This window comes from Drosophila mojavensis, unplaced genomic scaffold (genome assembly GCF_018153725.1).
Source record: "Drosophila mojavensis isolate 15081-1352.22 unplaced genomic scaffold, ASM1815372v1 contig_36, whole genome shotgun sequence".
Taxonomy (NCBI): Eukaryota; Metazoa; Arthropoda; class Insecta; order Diptera; family Drosophilidae; genus Drosophila; species Drosophila mojavensis.
This window is the reverse complement of record NW_025318858.1, coordinates 23,260,701-23,276,545: the sequence shown is the minus strand read 5'-3', so window position 1 is coordinate 23,276,545 and position 15,845 is coordinate 23,260,701. Positions and strand designations below refer to the sequence as shown.

The following is a 15,845-nucleotide window of genomic DNA, read 5'->3' as shown; positions in this document are numbered from 1 at the left end:
ATATTTGGCCGCGATGATCTCAACAGCATCGGTGGTTCAGTGGTAGAATGCTCGCCTGCCACGCGGGCGGCCCGGGTTCGATTCCCAGCCGATGCAACCAACTTTTTGTTGTTCTTTTATTTGCTTTTACCTACTTTTTAAGCTTAATGGTAAAAGATGCATATCTTCAGTATTTAATTGCCGCAAATTACAAAAGAAATAAAATCAGCGGCCCATTGCGTGATGCCCGAACCAAACAATAGGCCGAGGTTTCAGCATTTGAATTGTACGCTCCCCTATGGGAATTTGCATATGCAAAACACGTTTCTACAATGCCTTTGCTTGTGCCTTTTGCCCATTCGTATTCGTATTCGTATTCATGTGCAAATAACTGGAAAAACATGCGCAATAGTGCGAGTAAATTTAATTTAGTCTGCCACGATTGCGGTGCACTCGGCTTTGTGGACAGACGAAATATAGTGGATAATTCCAGTTGCGGGACATGGGGCTTGCCACTTAATGCGACAATATTTGAGCAATTTGCTTGACCGAAGGCAGAGAAACTGCAAATAGCTCAAGCAACACAATGAATTTATCCATTAAAAGTAATTTATGCAAAAGCAAAGAGAGAAATGAACGGAAGAAGCAAAAAAAAAAAAGTATTTTGCATCGGCCGGGAATCGAACCCGGGCCGCCCGCGTGGCAGGCGAGCATTCTACCACTGAACCACCGATGCTTGCTTTGAGATTCCTAGAGTTGACGGCAGAAGAGTCGGAAAAACTAAAAAACTTATGGAAAAACTTGCTTACTATGGAGCCAGCCAGCCACAAATAGCTAGTTTTCATTTGATTATAAATGGCCATGTGTGTGTATCTATGCCTGCGCGTGTGTGTGTAGCTATGTGTGTCGGTCTGTGATTGTCTTTCGTATCAGCAAATATTTTATTTAAAAGCAAAAGCACTTTTGATCATTCAACATACGAAATGCCAAGTATGGAAGACGATCTAATGTAATTATGTATTACGCAACGACTGATTGTAAATTGAAATATGGAAACATAAATTGATATGTGAAGCAAGCGATTTAAAAGGTTTTCAATTGAATTGTGCCACAGGCACATGTTGCACAGTGTGAAATGAATGTGTAATGAAAAAGTTGCGAGCACATGTCCAGAAAAAAATATATAAAAGTATTCAATGTGATTGATATGAGAATGTTGAGTGCTCCCAGAGCTCAAGTTACTATCGAAAATGCTAGATTGTTGAAGACTTATCAGCTTACTATATCATATAGCTTGTGTAAATTGCGAACATCATATCATATTAATATATAAATATAAGTTAGCATGATAAGTCTAGAAATTAGAGCTGTACATAAGTATAGAAGAATCATTGGTTATTTTTGTAAATGCCAGCTGAGTGCGTTTACTACTTTAATTTACATAAGCCTTTTTGGATATGATACCCTTATTTATAATGAATATCTGTGACATAACAATTTATAATTTATGTTACATTAGAACCATTTATATGCACGAGTCTAATGTAATGTAGTAATCTAAAACAGAATTTCTCCGATTGCTGCGCCCTTGACCAACAACAACTCTGAGAGTCCAAGTGAAATTGGCAAATCATTTTAAGTTCAGGTGTGCGATGATATTCAACTTCTCTTTTGGGCCATGCCCCCAATGAGTGTGCACCAACGGTGTAGCAGATATTTGGTGGGCGTGGCGAATCCAGGCTGACCACCGTTAGTGTTCCCCGTCGGGAGTATGCGAATCACAGCAACAAAAACAAACAAAAATCTGGAGCAAAAACTGTTTTTTCTAGGGTCCATTGCGATAGAAATCTGTGTGCAGCAGCCAAACGAATTGGCCAAAAAGCTGACTCACAAACAGCCAAAATCCGTGACTCATGCAGGGCCCAGCGACAACTGAATGATACAGGCACACACACAGATGCAGATACACATACATATGCAGCTACAGCTACTGAGCTACTCGGCTCTGCAGACCCCCATCAAAATTGAATTGCGAATGTGTCAATGACAACTGATGCGTTTGGCTTTTTATCTCCTCTTTCTCTTTCTCATCCCCTTTTTTTTCCAAGTGTATTTTGTTAATTTTTGGGGAGTGGACGACTCTTTATACTATATATACAAATTGCCAAAGCTGATGTCAGTCATTAAGGCACTTTACTTTATTTTTCGAATGAGACAAATCTCCAAGGCTGTCAACAAAAAAAAAAAAAAAAAAAAAAAAAAAAAATGACGTCACTTTAAAGAGGTCTAAGGCGTTTTAAAAAATTATTTCATATTCATGAAAATAAATATTTAAACTTTATGTAGACAATTTTAAGGTAGAGATTGAGAATTTGGATTGAGTTTCGATATAGAATTTAGATATATGACTTCAGCATAAATCTGATCTATTTTTACTTAAGCAAAAAATATAGAAAATAAATATATGTATATAATATAATGTGAATACCATATATCATATTGATATTCTTTATTTTATTATTATTATTACTTTTCTCATTTGAAAATTTCGTTATTTCATATATCAACTTATATATATGTTCGATATAAATATATTTCACTTACGTATAGCTGTTGGGGTTGGTGTTAACGATTTATTCCACGACGTTTGCCCCTTAGCGGTCTGCTGGGTCTTTGGCGGCGGTCCCAGATCCGTGGGCGATATGCTTAAGTTGCGCACATCCCGTTTTTTGGCAGCTCCTGCAAACAGAGACAAAATTGATGATGAGGCGACAAGTGAAAAACTGGTGACATTTTCACGCATATTTGCATGTAATCGATAAACGTAATGCTGTCTAAATTATGCGCAAACACGTCGGACTTTATGCGCTTTGCATTAAATAAAGCCAACTCAGAGGGGGAGTGGAAGAGAGAGACTGAGAGAGGTAGAGAAAAGGAGACCGCATCGCACTTTAAAACGTTTTCCCCTTTCGCTCTTTAGATGCGGAGAGATTGCCCTGCTATTTGCATTTCAATGTTTGTCGATTAAAACAAAGCACTTGCATATAATTGAAGTATCCAGCTCCCACTCTATCTCTTGAATTTTTCATCCCAGCATCCAACACCAGGAGAAAATGTGTGAGAAAAAAGTGAGGGGATAAAAGGGGTGAAATTATATTATATGATGCGAGTGCTTGTTGCTAACGCCAGGGGGCGCTTTATTATATCAAACATAATGTACACAAAGCATTACGCTAGCCAGACAAAATGGGAAGAGATATGTAAACTAGAGATATCATAATGTTGCGGGTTCTCAGCGTGAAGTTGCTTTGATATTGAGTTGGTCTTTTGTTTTTTTGGGGGAAGCTTTTTAAATTGAAGCAAATCTGTAAGCATTTAAGAGCTGATAACGAATTGAATTGATAGAAGTATTTCTCACTGCTTACAACCATGGGAAGTCGGCTGTATGGGAAGATAGCTTGTTGAAATTTGGTATAGCTGTTGCTTCAGTGTTGCATAGGGCAGATCACGGAATTAGTAGCACTATATCATATCATTTTTCCATGACAGCATTATATGATATATGAAAGATATGATATATAAATATAGCGCTATGATTTCTGTTTCACTTAGTTATGTTTGAGTATTATACGATGGCTTTTTATCGGCAAGTTTAAGTTATTCCACTTTTATGATCTCCTATCTATTATATTTTAATTTCATACTACCTCTATCAGTAAACTGCTTTTCCAAAATATCATTTTCATCAACAAGCCAGTTGGGTAAGTTAAATAGATAGCTCTATATATAACGTTATATCGTAATACTTTGAATGACGGCCATATTGTACAGCCCAACTATCGTAGTACAACTTATGCTCTTCTACGAAATGTTCATTTCCTATGCTATTCATATAAATCAAACTCCAAGCGAATAAATGTTGATCATTCATATAAGGCATATTCCGTATTCTAAAGTGTAAACAGTAATAAATAGTTAAAATTTACCCCAAAATCTCACTTAAATTGAATATTTCACAGAACAGACAAACTTTTAGCTCAAATCTAGTTAAAGTTTTTCTTGGTTCTCAGCTGCCGCACTTGTTATGGCGGCGCATTCAACATAATTTGCTGTGGCAACTTCATGTTAAACGATGTCTGCATGGTGCAACAACAAAAGCGATTTGCACAGCTGCATGAAATCTAATAAATTTTATTTTTAGCTGTCTGCTAATTGCACTGGACTCGGACTCAGGCTGGAGCTGGCGCTGCTGTTGTTGCTGGGATTTGACTGCGAACCACCGCAGCCCGTTGCACGTGTGGATTGCACCAACTTTTTATCAGTGGTGCATTGGTGGGCGGTACTCTGCCTGCCTGCCTGGCTGTCTGTCCACCTCACTTAAGCCGCATAATCCCCTTTGCGGCTTATCAAAAAATGTGACCGCACCGTCCGAATATTTTCCCAAAAATATATCTTTCCTTTTTTTGCAAAGCATTTTAGTCATTAAATTTATATATTATATATTTAGTTTTTGTGCATGAATATGTCGATTGCATGTATGTGATAAATGTATATATATAAAAATATATATAACACTGTGTAGTATAAAAATAATCTTCAGCCATAATAAGCAAATGGCTTTATTTAAATTTATATTTATTGTATACAAAATATATTAAAAAAAAAAAAAAAAAAAAATGATCAGGAAAATCGTGATATTTATGCTATATAAATATATGATATGCGTATCTTGGATTTATGTCATAAGAAAGTTTGATGTTGTCACTTTATTGCAAAAATTTTTGTAAGATACAAAAAGACCTTTAGAAGAGGACTTCAGGTTAGACTTAGTTTTACTTGGGTATAATGAAACTAATAACTTGAATTAGGTAAAAACAGACAATATTAAAATTTTTTATATTTTATTCAAATATATTTTCCCAGCTATTAACTTTTGCTCTCTATATAAATATTTTATATTATAATTTTAACAATCATTTCACGACTCTAAGAGCGTGTGAATTTCTGAACAAATTCGCAATTCATTGTTTATTAATTATATTTTTTGCTAGAGTGTGCAGGCAATTAGTGTTTACTTCAACTGAAAATTTCAGCAAGCACTTGAATTCACACACATTCCCACACACACACACGCACACACATAGATTGAAGTGATCGTAGCACTTACCTTTTGTCACGCTTTTGGCTCGTTTGCCGAAGCTGCCAAAGCGTTCACGTTCAATCATTTGAGTGTGAATATATCGCTCGGAATACGAACGCGATAATTTCTCCTTGGAGCTATGTGCGCCCATTTCGTTTGAGTATAATATCGAGACTAATATATATATATAGAGCTATGATTAGGGTATTGCCAATATATAGATCTGTTACGGCAACTTTCACACACAAAGAGAGAGGCTCGCCTCACTCGCGCTTTCACAATCTGCAACACCCGCGCCGAGGACTTTCATTTGTTGCTGTCATTCACAATGGCTGATTGAAGACATTTTTACTTTTTTGCTGTTGTGCTGTTATCACTTTTTATTGTGTTTTCTTAAGGTTTATTTTCTCACTTTTTTGCTTCTCTCTTGAATAGTATTCAGTTTACATTTTGACTGCAATTACGAGTTCATGATTTTTGGACACACTTTTTTCTCTGTGTATATATATACATATAACTGTTAATTGTTTAATAACCGTTTCAATTAGCCGCCTCATTTAACGGTCAAGAGCGCACTCAAGCACAAAAATGATTTTTCCACCTTATACCCTATAGACATAACGTGAGGCAATGGGGTATATTTGATTTCATATTTGACTGCATTATAATTGATTTAGTTTTAGCATTTGTTTTGTGTTTAAAATAAATTCAAAATAATTTTGTTTTTTTTTTAAGATTTGTCTCTTTTTGAAATGAAATATAATTTTTCCCCTATTTAAAAAATTATTTTCATTTTTGTAACTAAAAATTTGTTTTAAAGCTCATAAATTAGTTGAGCCATTAATTCCTCATAAACTTTCATATTATAATATAATTTTATATAAGCTATGGAAAACCACCTTAAAATATTTAAGAACTCATTTCTTTACAGGGTATCTTTCAGTATTTCAACAGCCTGACTGTCAGCCATTAATTAAAAGATTTTTATGACGCATTTTTATGGAGCATTTAAATGCTTTGGGAAAATTCAATGCATGTTGAGTATGTCTACTAAAATTGTGTGAAAATCCAAAAACTTCATAATTCAAACAAAACCCAAATATTTAACTTAAAATCCAAAACAAAACAAAACAAAACATATGAAAGGGGAGGCAACGCGGTCATCCGCAGGAATTTCGCAACACAAATGTCGTCCGTTTGATAAATTGCTGCAGCAGCTGAAACGACCTCAATTTTCCACTCGTAGACCTAGCTGTCGTCTGGCAGGTGCAGTCAGCAGCGGCTGCCCCATCCACAGCCCCAGCCGCAGCCGCAGCCGAAAACTATTGCAACAGGCCCCAAATAAATCTGTCGACGATCTTCCAACGCCTCGAGCTAAATTTCCAATGCTCCGCGCGCACCGACGACAGCCGCTTGAATGTCATCATAACTTATTAGCCGCCTGGAGTAGGAGCAAAATGAGCTGACAAATTGCTCGCCAGCATTTGCTGCGCCTTACAGCTAGAGAGCAGAAGCCAACGAAAATGTACCTGCTCATAATTTCCCACTCACAGTTGTAAAAGCATACAATAAAATAAGCTACTCAAACAAAAAACTGGGAAATTCATGTGCGACAGTCGAAGCGCAACCTCATTGCTATAAATAGTCCAGATTTGCTCGTTATAACCCAGAGGGAACGACAGGGGTGGTAAGTAGAGATTGATGTAAGACTAGAAATGAAGATAAATTTAATACAGTCTGATCTGTATAATAAATATATAACTTATATTTCTATAAACATAACTGATAAGATAAATAGACAGATCTATGCTATATGTATGTATAAGCAATGTTAGCAGAGATTAAAATCGAATGTTGATCATTTAAAAAGAAACAGATAATGCTTCAGCAACCTATACTCAGATTGTAAGATTTCATATAATAATAAGACATATTTAAATGAATGTATGTTTTATATATCAAACCTCTATGAACATAAAGAGGACATATTATATACTTATATATAGCTTATCCAACCCTCTCTACGTTTGTAATACTAGAAATTAATAGGGAAATAGATTTACGTCATATATCTAAATATCTAAAAGCTGACAAAGTTTAACTTAATATATACAAAATCATTTAGCTATTCGCACATATTGCTTAAGCAGCCCTCGCTACGCTTCAGTCAGCCTGGCACAAGCCGTGTAGATGACATTTCGGCCAGCCAAACTATAATTAGCCGCACTTCAGGCAAAGGTGTTCCGAATCGAAGCAGAGACTAAGACAATTGCTATGCGAGCAGCAGATAGATAGGCAGCAACAAACTAGATGGGTCTGGGTGCGGGTCTGAGGGGGACGGAGCAGCATCTACTAGGTGGAAGTAGGTCTAAATTTGGCGTCACTCAATTGGAAAACTTGAGAGCATAATTCACATGCTTCGAGTCGGCCTCTGTGGCATCAAATGCCGGAAATGTTTCTGAAACTGAAAGCGGAAGTTGTGGCCCATTCTCAAGGGCATTTTCCTCGCTCTCGATGAACCGATGATGCTGCGGCGGTTCCATTTAATGAAATATGCAAAAAATTGAATTTGTGTTTTAATTAAAATTTGCTGGCGCTTCGCTGCGTGGGCGTCTGCACTTTTTCGTCTCGCCACGACTGCAGGAGCAACAGCAGGAGCAACAGCAGCAGCAGAAGCAAAAGCAATTAATTGAGCAGGCATGAGGCTGAGCGAAGGTAGATACAGGTGAGCATAAATATGCATAATTCAGGGAGCGGCTGAGTTGGCAGGTGGCAAGTTGCAAGTGGCTGTTGTGACCATTTCCACACAAAAGCTAACGACAGGCAGCGGCCTTTAATGGGGCGTAACTCTAGCCAAGCAGAACAGAAAAAGGGTTTGCAAATATGGTGAGAGAAGCAAGAGGAATAGTAAAAGGAGAGAGGGAGAGATAGAGACTGAGGGAGAGAGAGAGACAGAGAGAATCAAGAAAAGCTGTATATGAATGAATGCAACTGAATTAAATCAAAATTTCTTTTAAAAATAGTTAAATGGAGTGAGAGAAGCAAGAGGAATAGTAAATGGAAAGATAAATAGGGCGAGATGATGAGAGAGAGAGAGAGAGAGAGAGAGAGAGGCAAAAAGAAACGAATGCCAAATTTCTATTAAAAATAGTTTGGGTTGAAGAACTCCTTTATATATCATTATTGAGATAGAAGTCTTAATTAATTTTTAATTTTAGTTCGAAATTCAATTTCAATATGAATATATTAAAAGCGAAATTGAATTTCGAATATATATATATATATATAAATATATATATATATATTTTTTTTTTTTTTTCAAAAGGCAAATTCAGTTATTTCAATCTTTGAGCACTATATTATCTCCCTAAATACTTCTTCCACTCATATCCCATCATATCAAATGCTACTTAAAAATCCATAAACTGCAAATAATTATAGCTTCCCATAAGTTCCAGTAAAATCATAAAACTTTCGTTTAAACTCGCATTTTGCAGCCAGATCAAGAAAAGTTTTACGAGCTTTGTGATTTTTCGCCATTCTTGTGGCAATTAATTACACACATAATCGTTAAATGATCGCCCAGACCCGTGGCATGGACCTGGACGCCAACAGCCGAAACGAACTATACAAATTACAGAAAATTTGATAATTCCAATGGGCGACGGACCACATGAAGTTATGAGCTTTAACTATTGCAAAGCCATAAAACCAAATGGAGTTGAATGAACTCACTCAGCACATTTCAACTGAAGTGAACTGAACTAAGTGAACCAACTGGTCAATAAAATTAACTATACGCAAAACACTTGTTTTTTATATTTTATTTTTATTTTTATTAATGTGCCGCACATAAATATAAAAAATTGTAAGTCATTAAAAGCAACCACAATAGGCCAAAAGAGGCGACTCGGGCAGGGTGTACCGGACATGCTGAGAGGGTATTCCCGGGTTGGGGTATTCAGCCATGTCAAAGAGTCATTAAAGCTCAAGCTCAAGCAAATTGCCAGCCATAGCAAATGCAGCTGCCATTACATGGAAATCTATTTACATATATAGCGTTATATATATCTACAATTCTGGTAAATACAGCAAGTATAAAGCAAATTTGAATTTTTATTTAGGATTTGTCTGATGTCATTGAAATGTTTATTTCCCACTATTTGCTCCAGTAAATTTCATAAAAACTGCACAGGGCCAACAACCAAATTTAGATATTTGACATAGATTTGTTGTGTGTCTTTAATGCGCATTGCAAACAGCGCTTGGGGTATATTAAATAATAGGCTAAACGCTTCGAAGAAAAATCTACAAAAAAAGATATATAACATTTTCTTCTAAAATATAAAATATGTATTTATGCAATTTACTTTTAACTGAAAATAAAATCTCATCTAGTTATTTAATCTCATATCATATATATTCTCTTTATTAATCATTAGTTTTTCATTTATAATATTTATGGCTCATTACGCCATATTTTTTTTTTACCATGACTGAAATTGGCATATTTACATATTTCTTATCAAGTTTGTTTCATTTTATCGCAAATTTCAACTTCTTTATTTTCTCCATTTCTTATAGTTTTTCTGCACATATGCCGACCTTAAGAGGTATTTTCTTAGTCACGCATACCTCGCACGTTGTGCAGCCTTCGTCTGGCGTCGAGTAAATTGCGACTGCATACAAAAGGCGCAGCGCGCAGGCAACTGCATTCATAATGCAATTTTATTTTTAAATCGCTGGCTGTCATCTTGCTTTGGGGATATTTCTTCTCTCTCTCTGTCCCTGTGTCTGTCCCTCGCCCTCTCATACTCTCTCTCTCTTTATTCTACCATTTGGCTCCTGGCACACTTTTCGAATGGCAAGCAAGTGGCGGCAATTTGTTACAAAAATATCCATTTGCATATTAACATAGATTTAGACACAAGTAAACTCTGCTTCGTTCTTTTTTTCGTTTTGTGTATTTCTCTAAATTGTTGGGCCACAAAATGTGTGAATCTATAAAGCAAACACTTGCAAAATGGTTTCTGGGTAAATGACACAAAAATCTGACTAGCCAAACAGCAAGTGGAACGCTAATTTGTCTAATTTGTGTGAAATAAGCCAAGAGAATTATTTTCAACATGTATTTTGTCTTTGAAAAAAATCGAGGAATAATGTGTATATGATGTAAGAAGTGAGTGAGATCTTTAGATATTTAGCTTGAAGCTGGAGTAAAACTTTAAGGTTTTTTCATTTTTTTTTTTTTTTAATAAAGTAAGAATATGGAAACAATAAAAACTGATATTCTATATAAGATTACATCAACAGCATTAATCATGCTTCAAGCCGATTCTTTCTGGTTTTAAAGCAGATTATATATAAGCTCAAAATTTATATTTTAACTTATTAATGTTATTCGTAAAACTTTCCCAGCTCTAGAACATAGATCTAAAATTTGTCGCTTTACTTTTTTCGGATATGTCCATTCTTCGGTTAACTTTCTTTTCCAAGTTTCATACATTTTTATCATCAGTTGAGTTCAGTTTTCTCACACGGTTAATATTTCTTGATATATTCGAGTATCATTCAAGTGTTTTCACTTTCTACATAACTATTTGAAGAATCATCTTCACAAAACGTGCTCATAGTTTTGTTTGACAGATTTCTTGTTTGGATTTTTAAAAGCTAAAGCCACAATGACAACAACAACGAATATGTTATTCCAAACTAATCAGCGTTCATCGTAGACATTGAAATACAAACAAGTCCAGAAATGAAAACAAATGAAGACAAATCTTGACTGCGTCAACTTAAGTGTTTAGAGTTTCTGTATCAAAAGTAAAGACACGTTTTATATATGATAACTGATTCAGATTACAAAAATCTGAGGTTTCGATTAAGTAAGATTTTACTTTTCCTATACATAGAAGTATTCAACATAATGCTCTTGAAATGATTATTAATTATAAGCATTTGAAAGTGCATTATATATTATCTCAAATTTTCTAACATATTCAAACTAAGTTACCTCTGCTTATCAATTCCAAACTTATTCACTTTACTAATCAATTTATAGGTTTAAAAAATAAATACGTTCAGCAAACATGCGATATCTGACAAATATTGTAACATGCTTAACAATTGCGTACATAATTTATGTAGTTTTTCAGATACTATATGTGCCTTACTATATGCTGCAATGCAGCGGCTGTGATGTAAGTATATATAATTATTTTCCAATATTATGCCAATTCCATATAACTGCGTTTACAGAGCAATAGGAATTTGGTAACGAAATGTATGCAAGAGCCGAGGCGCTGTCTGTCAACCTACAAAGAATGTCGGCCTTTGTGCGTACAATTACGAAAATAAAAGAATATTACAATTGTGTATATGAAATAGATGGAGAAATTGCAAATGAGATATTCAAAATATTTGTCTATGAACTTTAGCGGAATACCAAATATTTCTGTGCTATAGAATTATAATTTAAATTTTATGAAATATAATATATATTTGTTTTAAACCAAATGAAACTTATCGATTTTAATCGATAAAAGCATGTAATGATACTTAGTAAACAAAAGATAAATTCGTATGGTATATAAAAATACATATGTATATTATAAATATAAATGTAAGAAATTAATAAGTTTAACCATCTCTACAGTCTCGACTGCAACGCCTCTAGTTAGTTTTTCTTTAATTTTTAACCACGCTCTTTAAAGCTCATCTACTTGAGGGAAGCAAAGGTTTAACGAGTTCTTAATATATTCAATATGAATATGCAGCTTGTTTGGCAACCAAATCAATTGAATAATTTCCATTAATCTCTCTCTCTATTTGGTAACGCCAACAACGAGCAACGGTAGAGTCAAGGTTTTTTCAATAGACCGGCATGATTTTCTCTATCTATAAATTTGTATTTAGTGAGTACCTGAACTTGTCTAATGAGTGGCGACAAGTTGTAATTGTTGCTTGTGTTGCTGCTGGCCAAAGGTTTCCGGCTGTCTTGAGTTAAATTTTGTTTTTGGATTTCGTTTAGGCGGCGCACGTGCGACCTCCAAAAGCAACTTTGGCACCCTGCGAATGTGTCTGGGCACCATTGGGTCATTAAATTACAATATGAATGACAATTGCTTGGCCCACAGGAAGTGGCAGTAGGTAAAAGTTGTCTGCGCGCCCTCTAACGACGCAATTCATTTATTAAATAAAGCCGCCTTCAGCGCGAGGGTTGAGTTACATAGTTTTGGCCCCAGCCACTTGAGGGCAAATGCACTTTGATGGGCTTAGACCAAGTGGAAAGCAATCGAGTGACGAGTGCCGAGCTCTCCACTGTCCCCCACCCCAAACCCCCAACCCAACTCGAGGCCTTTAAAAGCCTGGCGCTGACTCAGTTTCATATGCAAATTAGCCGCAAGACGTTGCATGCCTCCGCATATCGAAGTCAATAGAAAATGCGTTGATGAGACGCAGACAAAGTGCCTCAATGCCGCAGATGCCCCAAGCTGTAGACACACACGCAACATAACTAAAATATATAGATAGATATGTACATATAGAGAGTCTCTCTTATCGCATGACCATTCAACAACTCAACAGCAACAACAACAACAACAATCGACATTTGGATCCAGCTGCTGGTGGCTTCAACCGGTGCGATCAATCAAAGAAGTAAACCAAATGCCGACAGCTAAACACGACGAAAAAACAAGCTAATCATAAATACAGAGACTATAAAATACACTATCATCTACTTGGCCGTAGAGCATCATAAAAAGAAATCATCAAAATGAAAGAATATGTCAGAAACGGACGGGTTTGATTTAATTTTGGAAAATTATAAAATAAAATAAAACCAAATGCGAGGTAGCAAAACATCCTCATTAGAGATCTTAACTAAAGAATAAAGATCAGTATGTTTTGTAGGTAATATTTTGGATCCTTTGAACTACTTGGAGAACTGTTTCTGAATCTTTTGGAAGAAGCATTTCATAAAATATATAGAGTAAATAAATTAATAAGCAAATAAAATTCAAATTGTAAATAAAATGTATCAAAATCTGTTTTATATCAGAAAATATGTTTGCGTATATTACAAGATATATTTATGAGAATTTATACATCAGCATAATTTCTGATATAAATCTAATATAACTAGCAGAATGAATCAAGAAAAATACATTAGTTTATTAGACATATCAAATAAACTCATATATATCAAATATCTCACATATATATGTAATCAAAAAATTATATATATTTAGATGTGTACATTAAATAAACTAAAATGACGAAACTATGATACTTATAGAAGCAAAAGTAATCTTTTCTTTTTCTTTTTCTTTTTCAGTCAAAATACAAAACATATTTTTTAATTTTTCATCATTATAGTCAGGTTAATTAACGAACAGAACTTGTGCCATAAAACTCAATTCAGAATTAACATCATTTTCATATTATGCACAATTTACAAAAAACAAAAAATCCAGCTGGAGAAAAAAGGCAACGAAACGGTTTTAGCCTCATTTGCAATTGGACATCGTCTCTCGATTCGAAATGTCTCCATCTTTTTACGATGGCCCCACAGATCAAAGCGTATCGTTTGCTCTGTTAATCTGTTAATGTGCTCGTTCGCTACATATTTTCGATATTTATGTTTCTCATTTCAGTGTTGTTATTTTTCATTAGGTTTCAGTTAGATGTAAAGCCTTTTTACATGGCATAGGATTCAGTCTAATGTGTTTACACTACGCTACAAAGTGTTGGCCGTTTTTCGGGACACGCAAGAACTGAAATGCGATGCTGCAGCAGCAGCAGCAGCAACGACAACATAAACAACAACAAACAAATATAACAAGCAGTCGTCGTCAAGATGATCAGCACACAAGATCTGACAACAACAACAACAACAAAAGAGTTGTTTGTTGGTTCACTGACCACTGGAAATGTGTTGTTGTTGTTGTTAACTGATATGTTGGCCGGCTTTGGAAAAGTGCTTCAGTTAACTCGCTCTTAGCTGCTTTTGCATACACGTTCACAAAATGCTCCACAGGTATATTGGTTTTGTAGATTATTTTGGTTATGGAAGTTATTGTGTTAGTGCTATATTTGACACAATGAGATTTTAAATTATTTTATGTTTGTTATACGAGTTGTTAAACAATTTATTATACAAGATTTTATTCATGAATATATCAACTAAACTATATATATTTCTGCACTATTATGTGGTTGTCATATATATTCAATTAAATCATAAGAATCTATATATAACACTCATTCATAACGAAAATTCACGAGTTATAAATTTTTAACATATATTTGTATATATTTATTTTTAAATCTCCATCTCACCTTAAGCACTGCACGAGTATTGAAAAGTTGTGCATACTCAACTAAAAGCCTCTTATTAGTTTGTGTTGTCTGTACTTGGCTTATAAGCGCTTCATTATGCCAAAATGAAAAGTGCTCGAGTTTTCAATGAAAGAAAGCCAGGCAGGCGGCATTATGCAAAACATATCAGAAAACAACAAGAAAAAGTCTATCTCCCCCTCACAAGAAATGCATTTTGCCTATATGCATTCAAGTGAAAGTTGACGGCAAACTTTTTTTTCTTTTATAAATTTTAGTTGCACTTTTTGATATTTCCTGAGGTAGTTTAACAATTGCAAAGGGCGTCAAATCGTGGGGCGTTGCCAGCTGATTAACATAATTATTGCTCTCGTGATTTTGTTTTTCTTTTTCTTTTGGAGGAAACAAGTGTTTCACATGGCCCCAAGGGTTGCAATCAATTTTTTCCCTTGGCGGTTCAGTCGCTTTTTCGTTTTTCATGGTAAATTGTAATACAAAAATTTGATTTATGGTTTCAATTATATAGTTCAGAAAATCAAAGCCGCATAGGTATAATTTTAAGCAAAACACATTTTAATTCAATGGGTTAAATATATTAAAATATTTTGTGGAAATATTTGAATATATATTTACTAGATAAAATAATATAATTGTTCTAAAAATATTAAATGCTGGGAAATATATTTGTTAAATTGTAAAATATATTATCCTGCTTATCATAGAAGTCTTTTAGCAATATCTGCAAATATTTGCACTAAAAATCAGAATTCCTTCTGCTTCGGTCCTGGCGAAAAAAAAAAAATAAATAAAAAAATAAAAATTGAAAGCAAAATGCGCTCAGTGAGCTAACGCAAACTATTTCAAGCGGTAAAATGTAACATGAAAAAATTACTGTAATATTTTCTTTATACTTTTTTTTTCCATTTTGTGCAATACATTTTTTAGAGCATGTACTTTTTTGCGATGAACAACGCCTACAACACTTTCTCGCATACTCAAACGTATTGTAAAATAAAAATAAATACATAAAAAAATTGTGAAATATCTGAAAAAATTGCAGTAATTGAAAAAAAAAAAATCAAAGAAAAGCTACAAGAGAGGAAAAATTTCTGTCTAGCATTTTACAAATTTCCCACATAATTATAAAGCGCCAACAAGCGAAAAAAGAAGAAGAAATGAAGAAGAATGGCATGAAATGCAATGCAGCAAGAGAGTGCGAGTGGGAGAGCAATAGGGCCGCCGAAACAGTGCACACATACACAGAAAAGCCGACATCAACTGTTCAAAGCGCCTGCTGACAGACAGCTGAGCTCTGCTCAGCGGAAAGGAGTCAAAGGGAGAGCAGGAGCGAAAGAGAGAAAAAAGGAGAGCGCACGCAGAGTCTGAA

At 34.8% G+C, this 15,845-nt stretch overlaps 1 protein-coding gene, 1 long non-coding RNA gene and 2 other non-coding genes across 5 annotated transcripts in view; 2 read left to right on the top strand and 2 right to left on the bottom strand.

The window, feature by feature from the left end:
* The window catches only part of LOC6577605 (putative leucine-rich repeat-containing protein DDB_G0290503), a 108,433-nt gene that overhangs the window by 33,510 nt on the left and 59,078 nt on the right, over positions 1 to 15,845 (bottom strand). The window contains exons 1-2 of one of the 2 annotated variants that reach the window (XM_015165762.3): positions 5,147 to 5,421; positions 2,584 to 2,718 (exon numbers count right to left, since the gene is read on the bottom strand). In XM_015165762.3, the coding sequence (XP_015021248.1) occupies positions 2,584 to 2,718; positions 5,147 to 5,270 (259 nt within the window). In that variant the 5' untranslated portion in view covers positions 5,271 to 5,421. Of the gene's footprint in view, positions 1 to 2,583; positions 2,719 to 5,146; positions 5,422 to 15,845 lie in introns of those variants that run through there. The other variant, XM_002003524.4, reaches the window with a different exon arrangement.
* Trnag-gcc lies at positions 26 to 96 on the top strand. The gene has a single exon. It is a non-coding gene; the product is annotated as a tRNA-Gly (tRNA).
* Positions 645 to 715, bottom strand: Trnag-gcc. Its single transcript has one exon. It is a non-coding gene; the product is annotated as a tRNA-Gly (tRNA).
* On the top strand, positions 10,800 to 11,635 carry LOC116803936. The gene is made up of 2 exons (XR_004363963.2): positions 10,800 to 11,319; positions 11,378 to 11,635. It is a non-coding gene; the product is annotated as an uncharacterized LOC116803936 (long non-coding RNA).